General features: G+C 38.6%; 1 protein-coding gene and 1 long non-coding RNA gene across 4 annotated transcripts in view; one reads left to right on the top strand and one right to left on the bottom strand.

Annotated features, from left to right (window-relative positions):
- LOC125174893 (uncharacterized) overlaps positions 1-13269 on the top strand; it is an 89781-nt gene that overhangs the window by 15725 nt on the left and 60787 nt on the right. The gene's annotated exons all lie outside the window — the stretch shown is intronic.
- RBMS3 (RNA binding motif single stranded interacting protein 3) overlaps positions 5880-13269 on the bottom strand; it is a 727926-nt gene continuing 720536 nt past the window's right edge. For all 3 annotated transcript variants that reach the window (XM_047874915.1, XM_047874917.1, XM_047874913.1), the window contains one exon: positions 5880-12359. In XM_047874915.1, the coding sequence (XP_047730871.1) occupies positions 12353-12359 (7 nt within the window). In that variant the 3' untranslated portion in view covers positions 5880-12352. The remainder of the gene's footprint in view (positions 12360-13269) is intronic.

The raw sequence follows: 13269 nt of genomic DNA on the forward strand, positions 1-13269 counted from the left end.
TTTCTTTGGAAATGCCCTTTCTATTTTCTTGTCTCTTTCATTGTGACTTTGCCAAAAGCGACCAATCCGTGATAGCAGAATTTTAGGAATTGTCCCACCAAAGCTTGGGGAAGGTGGGATCTTCTTAGCATCCATCTTCTGAGGCTTGCTAGCAGAGCTGATGAAGAGAGCAACTTGGGTTTTTATCCTCCTTTTCTGTGCATCCTGTAGCCTCAAACTTAGTACCTAATCAGAAAGGCTTTCTGCCTCTGTGCTTGGCTGTCCTCCAACTCTAATACAACTTTTCTGGAACGAACCAGAAAACTTTTTGGCAAAGATCCCCAGAAACATCTTTTAGGGCAAGAGAGGAAGGAAATTTTTTCCTAAGCTATCAGGGCTCTTCCTCTCAGCCTCTGAGCCTGAGGAAGTATGCAGATTCCTTCCTATCTTGAATGAGGACAGGAGCCTTCAATAAGGGCGTAAGGAAATGAGTGTGGAGCTGGGGGCCTTCCCTTCAAAACCGCCACATCTATGAACAGAGGAAGAGTGGTCATTGCAATCAGGGTTATGTGTGTGTAGTGGGCAGTCATTTAAAAGTTCCTATACAACAACAAATTCCACAGAGTAATCTCTTGTTTTATGTGATACCTGTGTGGGGTTAATCACCTCACAAAGGAAGTTCCCTGGTGGCTTAGAGGCTGGGAGGTGGCCTGACTGAAGGTGGAGAGGGTAGAAGACTGCAGATGGGAAGCTGGATGGTTGTGACTGGTCTGTTTTGCGTTCAGCTTGGCTCTGGGCATGGGTCTCTGAGGGAGATGGGTCTGCTGTCTTGGGATGCATGGAGTTCTGCCCTGAATGGAATGGGTATTTGCAGGGTAACTCTTCTCTACTGTACTAGTGTGAAGTGATGGAGACTGGGCCGTGTTGCACATAAATCATTTTGTTGTTGTTAACAAACAAAAAACCTAGAGCAAAGGTATACATTTTGATAGATAAAGAAGTTCAATTTTAGAAAGGAAAAAATGTTTAGCAAAGGGTAGGCCTAAAGTGAGGATCCAAGATCTTTTCACTGCTTGTCCAGCACTTTCCCCAATATTTTGCAATATACCTGTAAGAATAAAATTATATTGGTCAAAGGCCAGGTAATAGTAAAGTTATTTTGGATCAATAATGTATCTTTTCAGGTCATATCAGTGGCCCCAGCACGATATAAGAGGCAAATCTTTGGCTTTGTATATAGCTGATTCTGAGCTTGGATCCTATCTATATTAGGAAAACATGGCCAAGTCATGTAACTTTTCAAAGCCCCAATTCCCTCAGGTTTAAAATGTGGCAGGACCAAGGCACCCAGTGGCTCAGTTGGTTCAGCATCTGACTGTTGATTTTGGCTCCCAGGGTCATGGGAATGAGTCCCGCATTGGGTTCCATGCAGAGCATGGAGTCTGCTTGAGATTCTCTCTCCCTCTCCCTCCCTCACCTTCTGCCCCTCTCCCCCACTTGCTCTTGAAAGAAAGAAAGAAAGAAAGAAAGAAAGGAAGGAAGAAATAAAGAGGCAGAACCTGTCTTGCATGATTGTGGAAAGATCAGTGGTCATAAATAATAGATGCTACTAGATTTATAAGCAGCTCAGAATGGCAGATTCCATTCTCCTTGATGTGAAAAGAGTTGAATGGCCCAGATGATTTGGGGAAAGGGTAACAGTAAAATTTTCGACCACTCTACTGAGGAACCAAATTAGGGGAGAGGCAACAGCAAGGGTGTTAGAAGACCTTCCATGTGTGTGGATGGGAGAAGGTATGACTGCGTTCAGATCAGGAAGTTTTCCGTCTACTTTGCATCAAGCCATGGGAAGATTAAACGTAATGCTCAAATAATTCCCTGATCTTATTTCATGCTAAAATGTTGTCATAAACCAGAACCTACTAGAATGTGACATCCTTGTAGACAAGAACCATGTCTTTTCTATTTATCATTAAAATATTTATGGAGTGTCCATGTGCCAGGGACTGTTAAATGAATGAATCCATGAAAAGTTATGCCTATCTATTTGGTAGCTAGATCCTTTCTTTCCAGAACAAATCACAGAGATGATTGAAACAGCAAGTTATTTCTGGGATGGAAAATGTGAATTGTGTTGGGTTTCTGTGACCAAAGTGATTAGAATGAACGCCCAATGTCCTCTTCCACAGAAATGACAAAATACCAGGCCATGTAAGATAAACATTTGAAAAAAAAATGGGAAGAAAATTACCTCTCACATTGGCATTTCCCAAAGTCATTGTAGAAGAGGAGACCTAAGAACTCAGGGGTTAAGAGTTTGGATCTGTTTTAATTTTTTTAACATTTATGTATTTATTTTGAGAGAAAGAACACATGTGTGCAAGTGGGGGAGGGGCAGAGAGAGAGAGAGAGAGAGAGAGAGGGAGAGAATCACAAGCAGGCTCTATGCTGTCAGCACAGAATCTGATGTGGAGCTGGAACCCACAAACCACGAGATCATGACCTGAACCGAAATCAAAAGTTGGACACAACTGACTGAGCCACCCAGGCCCCCTGGATCTGTTTTTAAAAGCATACTCTAGCCCTTCCTAGATGTAAGTCCATGGTTAGATCATCTAATGTTCTAAGCCTCATCTGGAAAATGGAGGCAGTGGCAGCACCTGCTGCAGAGCAGTCTTGTGAGGGTTGTGTGACCTCAAGTATGTGGGGCGTGTGGCACAGATCCTGGCACAGAACACAGGTTCAGTGATGGGGACTCTTGCTCTTACAGCCATACCTCATGTCATTGGTTCTGGTAGGAATGAGGGGTCTGGGGTGTGGGTGTGGAATCCACTGGAGACTAATTCCACAGTGCCACCTGGTGACTGCTTTATCACAAGAGTAACCTGCAACGTCCTAAGGGTAGGAGAAAATTCTTGAGAGGTAGGCAGCTCCCCCCATTTCTGAGGATTTAAATGAAAAGATAGCCTTTTGATATATGGAAGACATTTTCATCATTATTGTGAATAATTTTCACTTACTGAAAATCCAAACATAACCCATCTTCTGAGATTAAGTTTGAGCTATATTACTTTTCACTTCACTAACTTTGGAAATCAGAGAAAGAATTATCTTTCTCAGCATCCCTTTACAAAAAAGCACTATAGAATGTTAGTTTTATTGAAATTGTTGAGAATTGGAGGAACACTCACTTCTTTGAATAAGTTATAAAGTTTATAATTTGTAAACTATAAAATACATAGATATGAGGTAAAAAAAAATCATGGTTATTTAATGCACCAGGGACACCATTATAAATGTAGCTTGTTTCTTCATTCTCTGGTCTTTTTTTGTCTTATCTTTATGTTTTGAAACCAAGGATTCTTCAGCATACTTTCCAGGAAGTTTCTAAATATCCTGCAATTTGAAGTGAACATTTTGTGCATACAGGTAGTGGTGCTGGTATTATTATCTTCTTCAAAATCTGTCATTCCTAAAAAACAAACAAGAAACAAAAAGGAACCATTGCGGGCCACCTGGGTGGCTCAGTCATTTAATTGTCAGACTCTTGACTTTGACTCTGCTCATGATCTGACCATTTGTGAGTTTGAGCCCCACCTAGGGCTCTGCTCTGACAGTGCAGATTCTCTCTCCCTCTCTCTCTGCCCCTCCCCTGCATGCACACTCTCTCTCAAAATAAATAAAGTTAAAAAAATAAAAAAGAATGATGCTCTAAAAAGAACTCTGATGGAACATAAGTAAAATTAATTTAAAGGTCTTCATTCCATTTTTATTTTCTTATACTCTCCAATAATTCCATTCTTGTAGGTTTCTCTTCCTTCTTCTTCTTCTGCCAAGAAGTACAACATGAACTGCTACTCATACAGGGAAAAGTATATATGCAATACATTCTTATATCCTGACACTGGTTCATTAGCTTTTTCCATATCCTCTCTTGGATGCTTAGAGTATAAAGTATGAAGATGTCATATGAGAAATGACCTTGATGCAGTAGGAGCCTTTGTGTACATTGTCATGCAAGTTATACTAGAGGTCACAGAACAGAAAGGGTCACAGGTCAAATGCTGAAAGCAAGGGCTTATTAAATCCATTAAAAACCCATGGCAAGAAGCAAGAGGAAAGCCACGGGTAAGGTTAACTCATTGAGGATAGGGTTCAAGAGGAGTGGAAGGCCACAGAGTTAAAAGTTCTGCAATGTTCAGGGGCACCTGGGTGGGTCAGTCAGTTAAGCATCTGACTCTTGGTTTTGGCACAGGTCATGAGTTTGTACTGTGTAGGATCAAGCCCCGAGCTGGGCTTTGTGCTGACAGCATCGAGACAGCTTGGGATTCTCTCCCTGTCTCTCTGCTCCTCCCTTGCTTGTGCTCTGTCTCTCTCAAAATAAATAAATAAACATTAAATAAAAGAGTTCTGCAGTGTTCATATATCCCACCTCTCCCTCCACTACATCATCCTTCTCCACTGATTGTATGTTGCAAGGCAGGCCACAGAAGGAAGAAGCTAGTGAAATAGGCTCCATCTGAAAGAAGCAAGGGCAGGTAATTGAAATTCACCAATTTTCTGTGCCCGAGGGTGCTGCTATCTGTGCCCGACAGGCTGCTATCTGTGCCCGAGGGTGACTAGATTAAGACCTCAAAAATATTGAGTGCCTCATATTTCTTATGTATATTTAGTGTATCATGAATACATGGTACTTCATGTATATTTAGTGCATCATAAATATATAGTGTTTCCTTGATCTTTCCATTTCTATTTTTGTTCATGCTCACATACCTTACTTATTTTATGTCTTAAAGTCTATTTTATGTTTACTTCATTTGCTGTGTTTAACACATTGTATGAATTTCATTTAACTCACTTGTTTCCTTGTGTTCTGTAGAATTAGGTATTCTCGAACAACAGCAGATACGTATTACAGCATGCGATATTTGTGGCCCTTGAATAGGTTAGCTTAGATGATTCTGGGCCACAGAAGTATAGTTTCTGCTATTTGCTCACCAGTGTTCTCCATCACGTGAGAAATGGACACTTTTTAAAAAAGAATTTTTTTAAAGAATTTTTTTTTAATCTTTATTAATTTTTGAGAGACAGAGTGTGAGCAGGGGAGGAGGAGAGAGAGAGAAGACACGGAATCTGAAGCAGGCTGCAGGCTCCAAGCTGTCAGCACAGAGCCCCATGCGGGGCTCTAACTTGCCAAGGGTGAGATCATGACCTGAGTTGAAGTCGGCCACTTAACTGACTGAGCCCCCCAGGTGCCCCTCTTTTTTTTTTTTAATGTTTATTTATTTTTGAGAGAAAGAGAGCAAGCGAGCACAAGTGGGGGAGGGGCAGACAGGCTCCAGGCTCCAAGCTGTCAGCGAAGAGCCAGACACAGGGCTCGAACTCATGAACCATGAGATCATGACCTGGGCTGAAGTCAGATGCTTACAGATGCTTAACTGACTGAGCCACCCAGGTTCCCCTGGACACTTTTGATCTTGATTGACCTGGATTTAATCATTGTAGGGATACAAACCGCAGATGTCAAAAGGAATTTATTATGTATAACTCTGTATCTCCTGGCCTGGACAAAAAATGCACCAGGTAGTTGGCAGATGGCAAGAATGTTTGGAGACAAGAACTGGACTATCTCTAAAGCAGAGAGTAGGAAGAGTGTGTGAGGTTAGGAAGACCTAAATGGTCCCCCCTGCCCCCGGCCAAGCCCCTGAGTAGGGATTTTCTCAGTCCGTCGCGTGAATAGAATGCTCCTTCCTCTTTCATTTTTTTTGTTACCAGGGATGTTCTGTTTTAGGCATTCTGCTGGAATCCAGCAGAATCCCCAATTGAGACTGCTCCCTCTCAACAGTCCTTACTGTACCCCATCTCTGGAACAGTGAAGAAAAACACAACAGTCTTCTTGATTGATTTTATTTTCATTTTTTATTGAAAGCTTCATCAAAGAAAACAGAAGTTTAAACCTAACATCCACTGATCTACAGAAAGCCCAAGGAATGGGGGAAATGGTAGCTAATTTGACTGTGGTACAGATGAAAAAATTAAAAATAAAACCGGAAACACCATAGAATTACAGAACTTTCCATGACAGAGACAGCAGTACAAAATGCTCTTAAATAAAGTCAGAATTGAATGATGTTTCAGAAATTCCATGAAGTCAAATATGGCCTAAAACAAGGGTTTTAAAAGAAGCTGTGTCCCATATTTTTTAAAGAAACTGGGTATTTTATAGCAAGTACACTTTTACATGTATTTTTTTTAAATTAAGGTTCCAATTATATTCCACTTCTTTTCAAATCAATGGAAGAATTAATTTCCAGAATGGAGAAAACTTTTTCAAGCGTCTCTTTGAAATAGTTTTTATAGTTCCTGAAAAGTATGAAATAACTCATTTTTCCATATATGAGGAAATGAAACGTTTTGGGGAGGAGGACAGAGCATCTTTCTCAATAATCTAAGACCAGAGGATTAATACAAAGCATAACACTAAAGTTACACTTTGGACACTACTTAAATTTGAAATGATCAGAAAAAAATCCACTGGAGTGTCCAGATCATTCAGCCTTAATACAGTGATGCAAAATAAAAAAAATAACAGAATGATTCCTTTTTTTTTTTTTTGCCAAAGATTTAAAATAGGGATGAGTGTATATTTAACCAAGAGATGCTATTGTATTCTCATAACTCAATTTGGAGTTGACCTTTTCATCTGGTTAAAATTTCAATACTGAACGAAACCAAAACAGCTTTCTTTTGAGAGAAGCTAAATACTTTGCTACAGTTGTTGTTGTTTTTCCCCCTTTGCATTTGCAACAATACAGCCAACTCTCAATTATTTGTGGTGGATGGAAAAGAGACTTAGGATAATAAAACTCCAAGGTCTATAGTACACTGATGGTTTTACCAATGATTTTAAACTCCTTCAGTAAATCAATACTTAACAAAGAAACAGACTGATTTGAATTTGATTTCCAAATGTTTCTCTTCCACCTGCAGGGTAAAATGTTACTAAAAGGAAAGAGAGCCCAAGACCTTAATAGTTGAGAAGACAGAACCAACCTACAGGGTAGACAGCCCTTCTAAAATTGAGAGTGATTGTATTTCTGCAAAACTCAGTTATCAGGGAAGTTAACTAACTGCAGTGAATAAAGTGGAAGAGAAGTGTGACTCAGTGGCCTTGAGGTTCTTTCCACAGACTCCAAGCTCGATCTCAGCTCTCCTCCAGCTTTAAAGCTTCCTGAGTGGAAGAAGCTTTTCTTAGAATGTTCGTTTTCCCTTTCAGCAATACAAAGAAAGGACTATTGAGAAGCTATCCATCTTTTTTGTGTGTGTGACAGGGAGCATATGTACGGGGGATGACACCAAAGATAAAAAGAAGCCACCAATCTGGGGTGAGCTCCCTTGTCACATCAGAAAAGGTCCTGGGGCCACACATGAAGTCTTGTGTTTAGCTTTGTACTTTCCTGAACTCTGTACAGGCCACAAAGGACAGCTATGACCAAGTGTGCTTGAATTAAGGGACTGATTTCATATTTAAGAATATTGGGTAAGAAACATTAATTTGAGTTAGACTCCACCGTCTTCCAGTGCCACAGTGGATGTCATGTGTAACAAACTGATTCATTTCTGAGATCCCATTATCACTCTGCCATAGGAAGGATACTGTGTACAGTAGTCAATGAGCCTGTTTGAATTCCATTAGTCCCTCAGATTGGAGTGATATGCCATCAGTCTCCGTGAGCTCAAAATTCTGAAGGATGCCAGCCACAACGGTACAAAAAAACAAAATCCCATCCTTCATTCCCTACTGTGGACAAGATAATGTAGATCAAGGCTCTATGTGTGACATGTTTAAACTTTGTTATGAAGTGTGACTCCTCAAATGTGCTGAATGTTGCTTATACGTGTACATAAATATTACCCTTTATTTGATTTTATAACAATCTAAAAACACGTATCACTGAAACTCACTTAAGAATTTCTCTCTGCTGATCAGCTCATCTGTAGTGGCTTCTACATGCAAATTAAGAATGAGACTGAATTGTCAAATGTATTTTTAGTTTCCTACTAACATTGTAATCTGTCTAGACAGTCCATTGAAACTTCTGAGTTATGAAGACTGAAAAAGTGCTATTTAAATCAAAGCTTACTTTTCATTAATGGGGAGTTTAGGCTGCTGTAAAAGACATAGAGGTATATATAGACATCCAAAATATTCAAATAAAAAATTTTTTTAGGAAAAAATCTATTATTTTTTTGTCACGTATGAATTGAAATGATTGTAACGCAGTTTTGCGAGGGGTTGATGTATTCTGCACTAACAGTGAACTTCCTGCTCCATCCAACCTTCTTCTGCTCTCAGCCTTCCATCTCTAACATGAGTGCTTTTAATACCATGGGGTTTTTCACTAGAATGGGTGGAAGTGAGTCTTATGTGCTGTCGAATGTGGCAGATCTGTTAAACTCACACGAAGAATTGATTCAAGTGAAGCATGGAGACAAGGAGACAAACTAACCCTGGCCAGACTGAAGTCAGTAGATGATTTTTGTTGTGAGAATATTATGTCACTTGCAATAATCAAGACGTGCCAGTCTTGGACAGTCACCAGCACCTGCTCCCGTTACTTTTAGGTTACATAGGGTCTAAGACGTTTTCAGAAGACATGGCCATGTATTGAATCACTATGCATAATCTGTCTCCCTGACAAGACCTTATCATTATTAAAAGAAAACCCTCTGCTCCCCTGACCATGTAACTAGAGTTTGGGTAAGATAACATTTATCCCATTTGGACTGTGGCTTTGGTTTGTTTCCTGATGTTTAGAAGTCTTGGCAATTAAGTTGAAAGGAAAAATGTTAGTATCTGAATAAATGTTTGGGAATCTGATGAGCTAGAACACTTAAAAAAAAATAGAGTCCTAAATAGGATTAAAATCACAATATAGATTGCTGATGAAATTAGGATTCTGATGTCTGCATGTATTGAACACGTATTTTGGTTTGTTTTATTTTTCATAGAATATAATGCTGCTTACCTGTTGATGCTTTTTTTTTATTCCCCCAGACTTGACTCTTAAAACAATTATAGGTAGGATGACAGATGCAAATTTAAACATGTGTCATTTTTCCTTCTTCTTTTTTTTCTTTTTGGTTTGAAATAAGATATTTCCTAGAATGGCATGATATAAAAAATCCAAACATAAAACACACATGGACATAAAATGACAGGTAATTTCCTTGTGCCTGAAGTGGCTTAAAAAAATTGAGATCATTGAAATTTCATAGTTGAAAAAAATGTTTCTTAATGTATAAATAAAGCAGTAGTTTTGAATAGAAACAGGAAGTTACCTAGGCACATTCATCAGCCACATGGTAGCTACCTCTTAGCCTCATTGTTGATTGCGTAAATGAGACTTTCTTTGTATCACATTAAGGTTTTTTTTTTTGTTTTTTGTTTTTTTTGGTTTTTTTTTTTTTTTGTTTTTTACAGAAACAAAAGAAAGCATGTTGGTTTCATATTCAAATGAATTATGCCCAGGATAATCCTTATTTATACAAAGAGTTCAGAGACTGAAAAAGAGAAACAAAAAAACACAGTTGCTACACATGTTCGCTTTTACCCCCTGTAACTCAGGGGCCCACTTCTCAAAGGTAAAACTTAAGTGCCACCCTTGAAATACATGAGAAGCTGAAGGATGGAACAGAAGAAAGTATAAATCTAGGATTCTCTCTAAAGCATGGAAAACCATCAAGGATGGGTGTCACCAGATGGAATTTCTCTGTAGCACATGCTATATTTTCTTGGATACATTTTTGCCTCTAATTTGACTGCAAAGATAGGGAGTCACTCCCTAGACTCAGGCTTCTAATTCATGGGGTTTCAAATAAGAGAAATGGGCCCATTTCAGCACGAGGCCTCTGTTAACAGATCATAAATAGTGGAATATTGACAATGTCATACAAGCCAAACTCATTACTGATATTGACCTAACGGGGATATGATTTGCCTTTTAAAGCTTTTTTCATCTTTAAAAGCCTACCCTGTTTTCTTTTACAGTGCACTTAATGCATTTCCCTCCTCTTTCTGGACTAAGACAGGTTCTCTTGACTTAATTTGTGAAAAGACTTTCACCTATTTGATTCTAATGATCCATTCGGGAAGCAATTCTAGTGCATGGTTCAGTGAACAAAGTTCCATTGGTCTTAATCTCAGGTAAAACCATAACGGGTTGAACATGGGTTCCATGAGTCAAATATGCCAAGTTGTTTGTTAACTCAATTCATTTTAGGCAAAGTTTTGCATCATCTTCAATGCAAATATATCTCCTTTGGCTTTAATGATTGATCAAACCCAACTCTTTTGGTTCTTATTAATATAAATCATACAATTTCTTGATTGTCAACTAGCATTTTAAAAGCTTACCTAAATTCCACTAATAGAATCCTCAATCTTATTGGTCCTACTTGCCTCAGAGAGTTAAATTGAAATAAAAAGGTCTATTTTTGTCCTTCTTCTGACAACACCAGGGTATGGGAATACAATGAAAGGAGGCAAAAAGAAGATATCCCCTCCCCAATTGCAGAATCAAGGTGGCTGTTCATGGCAAATGATAACAAAGACTGAGGTGAGAAGATAAAACCTAGAGGTGTTGGACTTGAGAAGGAAGACTATAATTACAAATGCAGTGAGACCTTTTCAGGAGACCACTCATCACTTCACAGAATATCACTACGCTTTTTTGACAAGTGACTTTCAGACCAGTTCGGGAAGTATCTTTAGTTGAGTGTTCACATAAAGGAATTTCAACCTGTTAATCAAGTGTCTCAGCTTACTGGTGGCCATCAATACAGGTGTCATGACTCAAGAGAGCTAGTAAGGAACCAAAAAAGCTCATGGAATGAATATACAGCCATTTGGCTCTGTCAGTTGGTATCCAGAACTCTTCATGCTCAAACCGCTGAACACAGCAGGTGCAAGCGTTTGCGTATTATCAACAAATGCATATTAAAAGGAAAAACACAAACAAAACCCCTTTTTGTTTTGTTTTGCAGTATGTAAAACACCAGTGGAAGGTAGTTTAAACAAACAACAAAGTAAGAACTGGTCCGGCCATGTAGGTCAAATAAAATTTTAAAAAGAAAAGAGAAGAAAAGGAAAACAACCTCTATCTTCTGGACTGCAATAGGGTGCCACTTCATCTTTGGTATAAAATAGGCCATCCATAGGCTGAATTTGATCACAACTAGGAAAGACTACAGAAATTGTCAACAATTTCTCTATCTATTGCTTTTTTTGTTTTTTTGTTTTTTTGTTTTTTTGCACTTTTTGACCATAAGCTCCTATCTACTTAAGTTTTTTTTTTTAATGCTCTTAAGCTAGGTTTTGCAATGTGACAAGCAAAGCTGACTAAAAACTTTGTAAAGCTCATAAAAAAGACTGCAGATAAAAAGCACTAATGCTTTTGCTAGCGATCACGCTTTGTAAATTAAAAAAATCTGCATTCTGCCCCCCAAACACGCATTATTTCTAATGCAGTTGTTTTTAAACCAACATTAATAACTTTACCGTAAAATGTTTTAGCCTTCTAGAATGATTCAACACTTAAGACAAAGTTCATGAAAAGTCCCAGCATTTTCCCAATTCTTGCAGTTGCCATGGTTTCTTTTATCAACAAATTTTCTTCAAATGAAGAAAAACATTTTCTTTTAAACTGTACAGTTTTTTTTCACCCTAAAAACTCATAGTCTTAAACTTCTGTACCAGTTAAAGCCGGCACAATATTTCAATTCTTTCTTGAAATTTTTTTTAACAAGACGTTGACAGCTTGCCTCGAGAGCCTTTGACGTCCTTAAAATTAAGGCAATTAAGATTCAAGATAAATCTTACCTAAATATTTCTAAGAAAAAAATAAAATAAAAAACCAAGCCACTAGATTTAAACAAAAAGGAGAAAAGGAAAAGTAGCTTAATTACAGAGGAAGACAATTTGTTTCCATTTCTGCTTTGCCCACCTCTTGACATCTGATTTTCTGTTTATAAAAAAAAAATCTATCTACATCTTCTGGTAAGTTCTGAATTCAAATGTTCTTCCAGATAAAATGTCAACCTTCCATGTTTTGTTTTGTTGTTGGTTTTTGTTTGTTTCCTCTTCTGGAATTTTTTCCTTTAATTAAAAAAATGGCAAAAATAAACCGTCAGACCACATGAAGGAACCATTTGCACAGCACATAAAAACACTTTGTTTTCACTGGGTAAAGTAGAAAATTAAAAAAAAAAAAAAGCATTCCATCGACGCCTGTGCAAACTGGAAGCCAACTTCCTGTTCAACGAAGTTTCTTCATTCAAGGCAAAGTTTCAGACAAACATTCTTCAGTCTTGTTTATGGTCTGTAGAAACAATTGAGTAAGAGTGGTCATTACAACAAAGCATCTTTGAAATCACCTTGCGTGTGCTCTTTTCCAGTGAGATCTCTTTAAAAGATACCATGCTTTTTCAATATCCAGAAAACTGTACAGGTTTTAAATCCTGCCACTGTCATACAAATATATATTTGAGCCAGAGAGTTTGTTCACATTAAATATCAAAGCTAAGAGATGAAGAATACCTTTCAATTTAAAGTATTAAGTATTACAAATATACCCAGATAAGTGATACTCTCCATGTGCAGAAGAACATACGCCTGGCTTATGTTGTAGGGACTCAAGAAACTCTTTAATTCTGTCCCTTTAAAACTCTCACTGGGGAGTGCCTGGGTGGCTCAGTCAGTTAAGCATCCAAGTTCAGCTCAAGGTTCATGAGTTCGAGCCCTGCCTCAGGCTCTGTGCTGACAGATCAGAGCCTGGAGCCTGCTTTGGAATCTGTGACTCCCTTGCTCTCTGCCCCTCCCCCCACTCATGCTCTGTCTCTCAAAAAATAAATAAACATAAAAAAAAAGTCTCATTGGATTCATCACAAGTTCTGTCAACAAATATGTGAGCCCCTACTCTGTACCCAAGATATAGCAGTGGATTGTGTGTGTTATCCCCTGGGATTCTCCAACTATATTCACATAGCCTTATTGGCTCAATAAATAAGACAGTTAAGAGGTAATGGATTTTGTCCACTTTCCCTCTTCTCCTCTTCTTCCTTGCTCAGCTATCTCATCAAGTGCCTCTTGAGGGGGCACTTGGGTGGCTCAGTAGTTTAAGTGTCCGACTCTGGCTCAGGTCATGACCTCACAGCTTGTGAGTTTGAGATCTGCATCCCCACATTGGGCTCTCTTCTGTCAGCACAAATACTGCTTTGATTCTCTGCCCC

The sequence above is a fragment of the Prionailurus viverrinus genome, chromosome C2, assembly GCF_022837055.1.
Source record: "Prionailurus viverrinus isolate Anna chromosome C2, UM_Priviv_1.0, whole genome shotgun sequence".
NCBI classification, from domain to species: domain Eukaryota; kingdom Metazoa; phylum Chordata; class Mammalia; order Carnivora; family Felidae; genus Prionailurus; species Prionailurus viverrinus.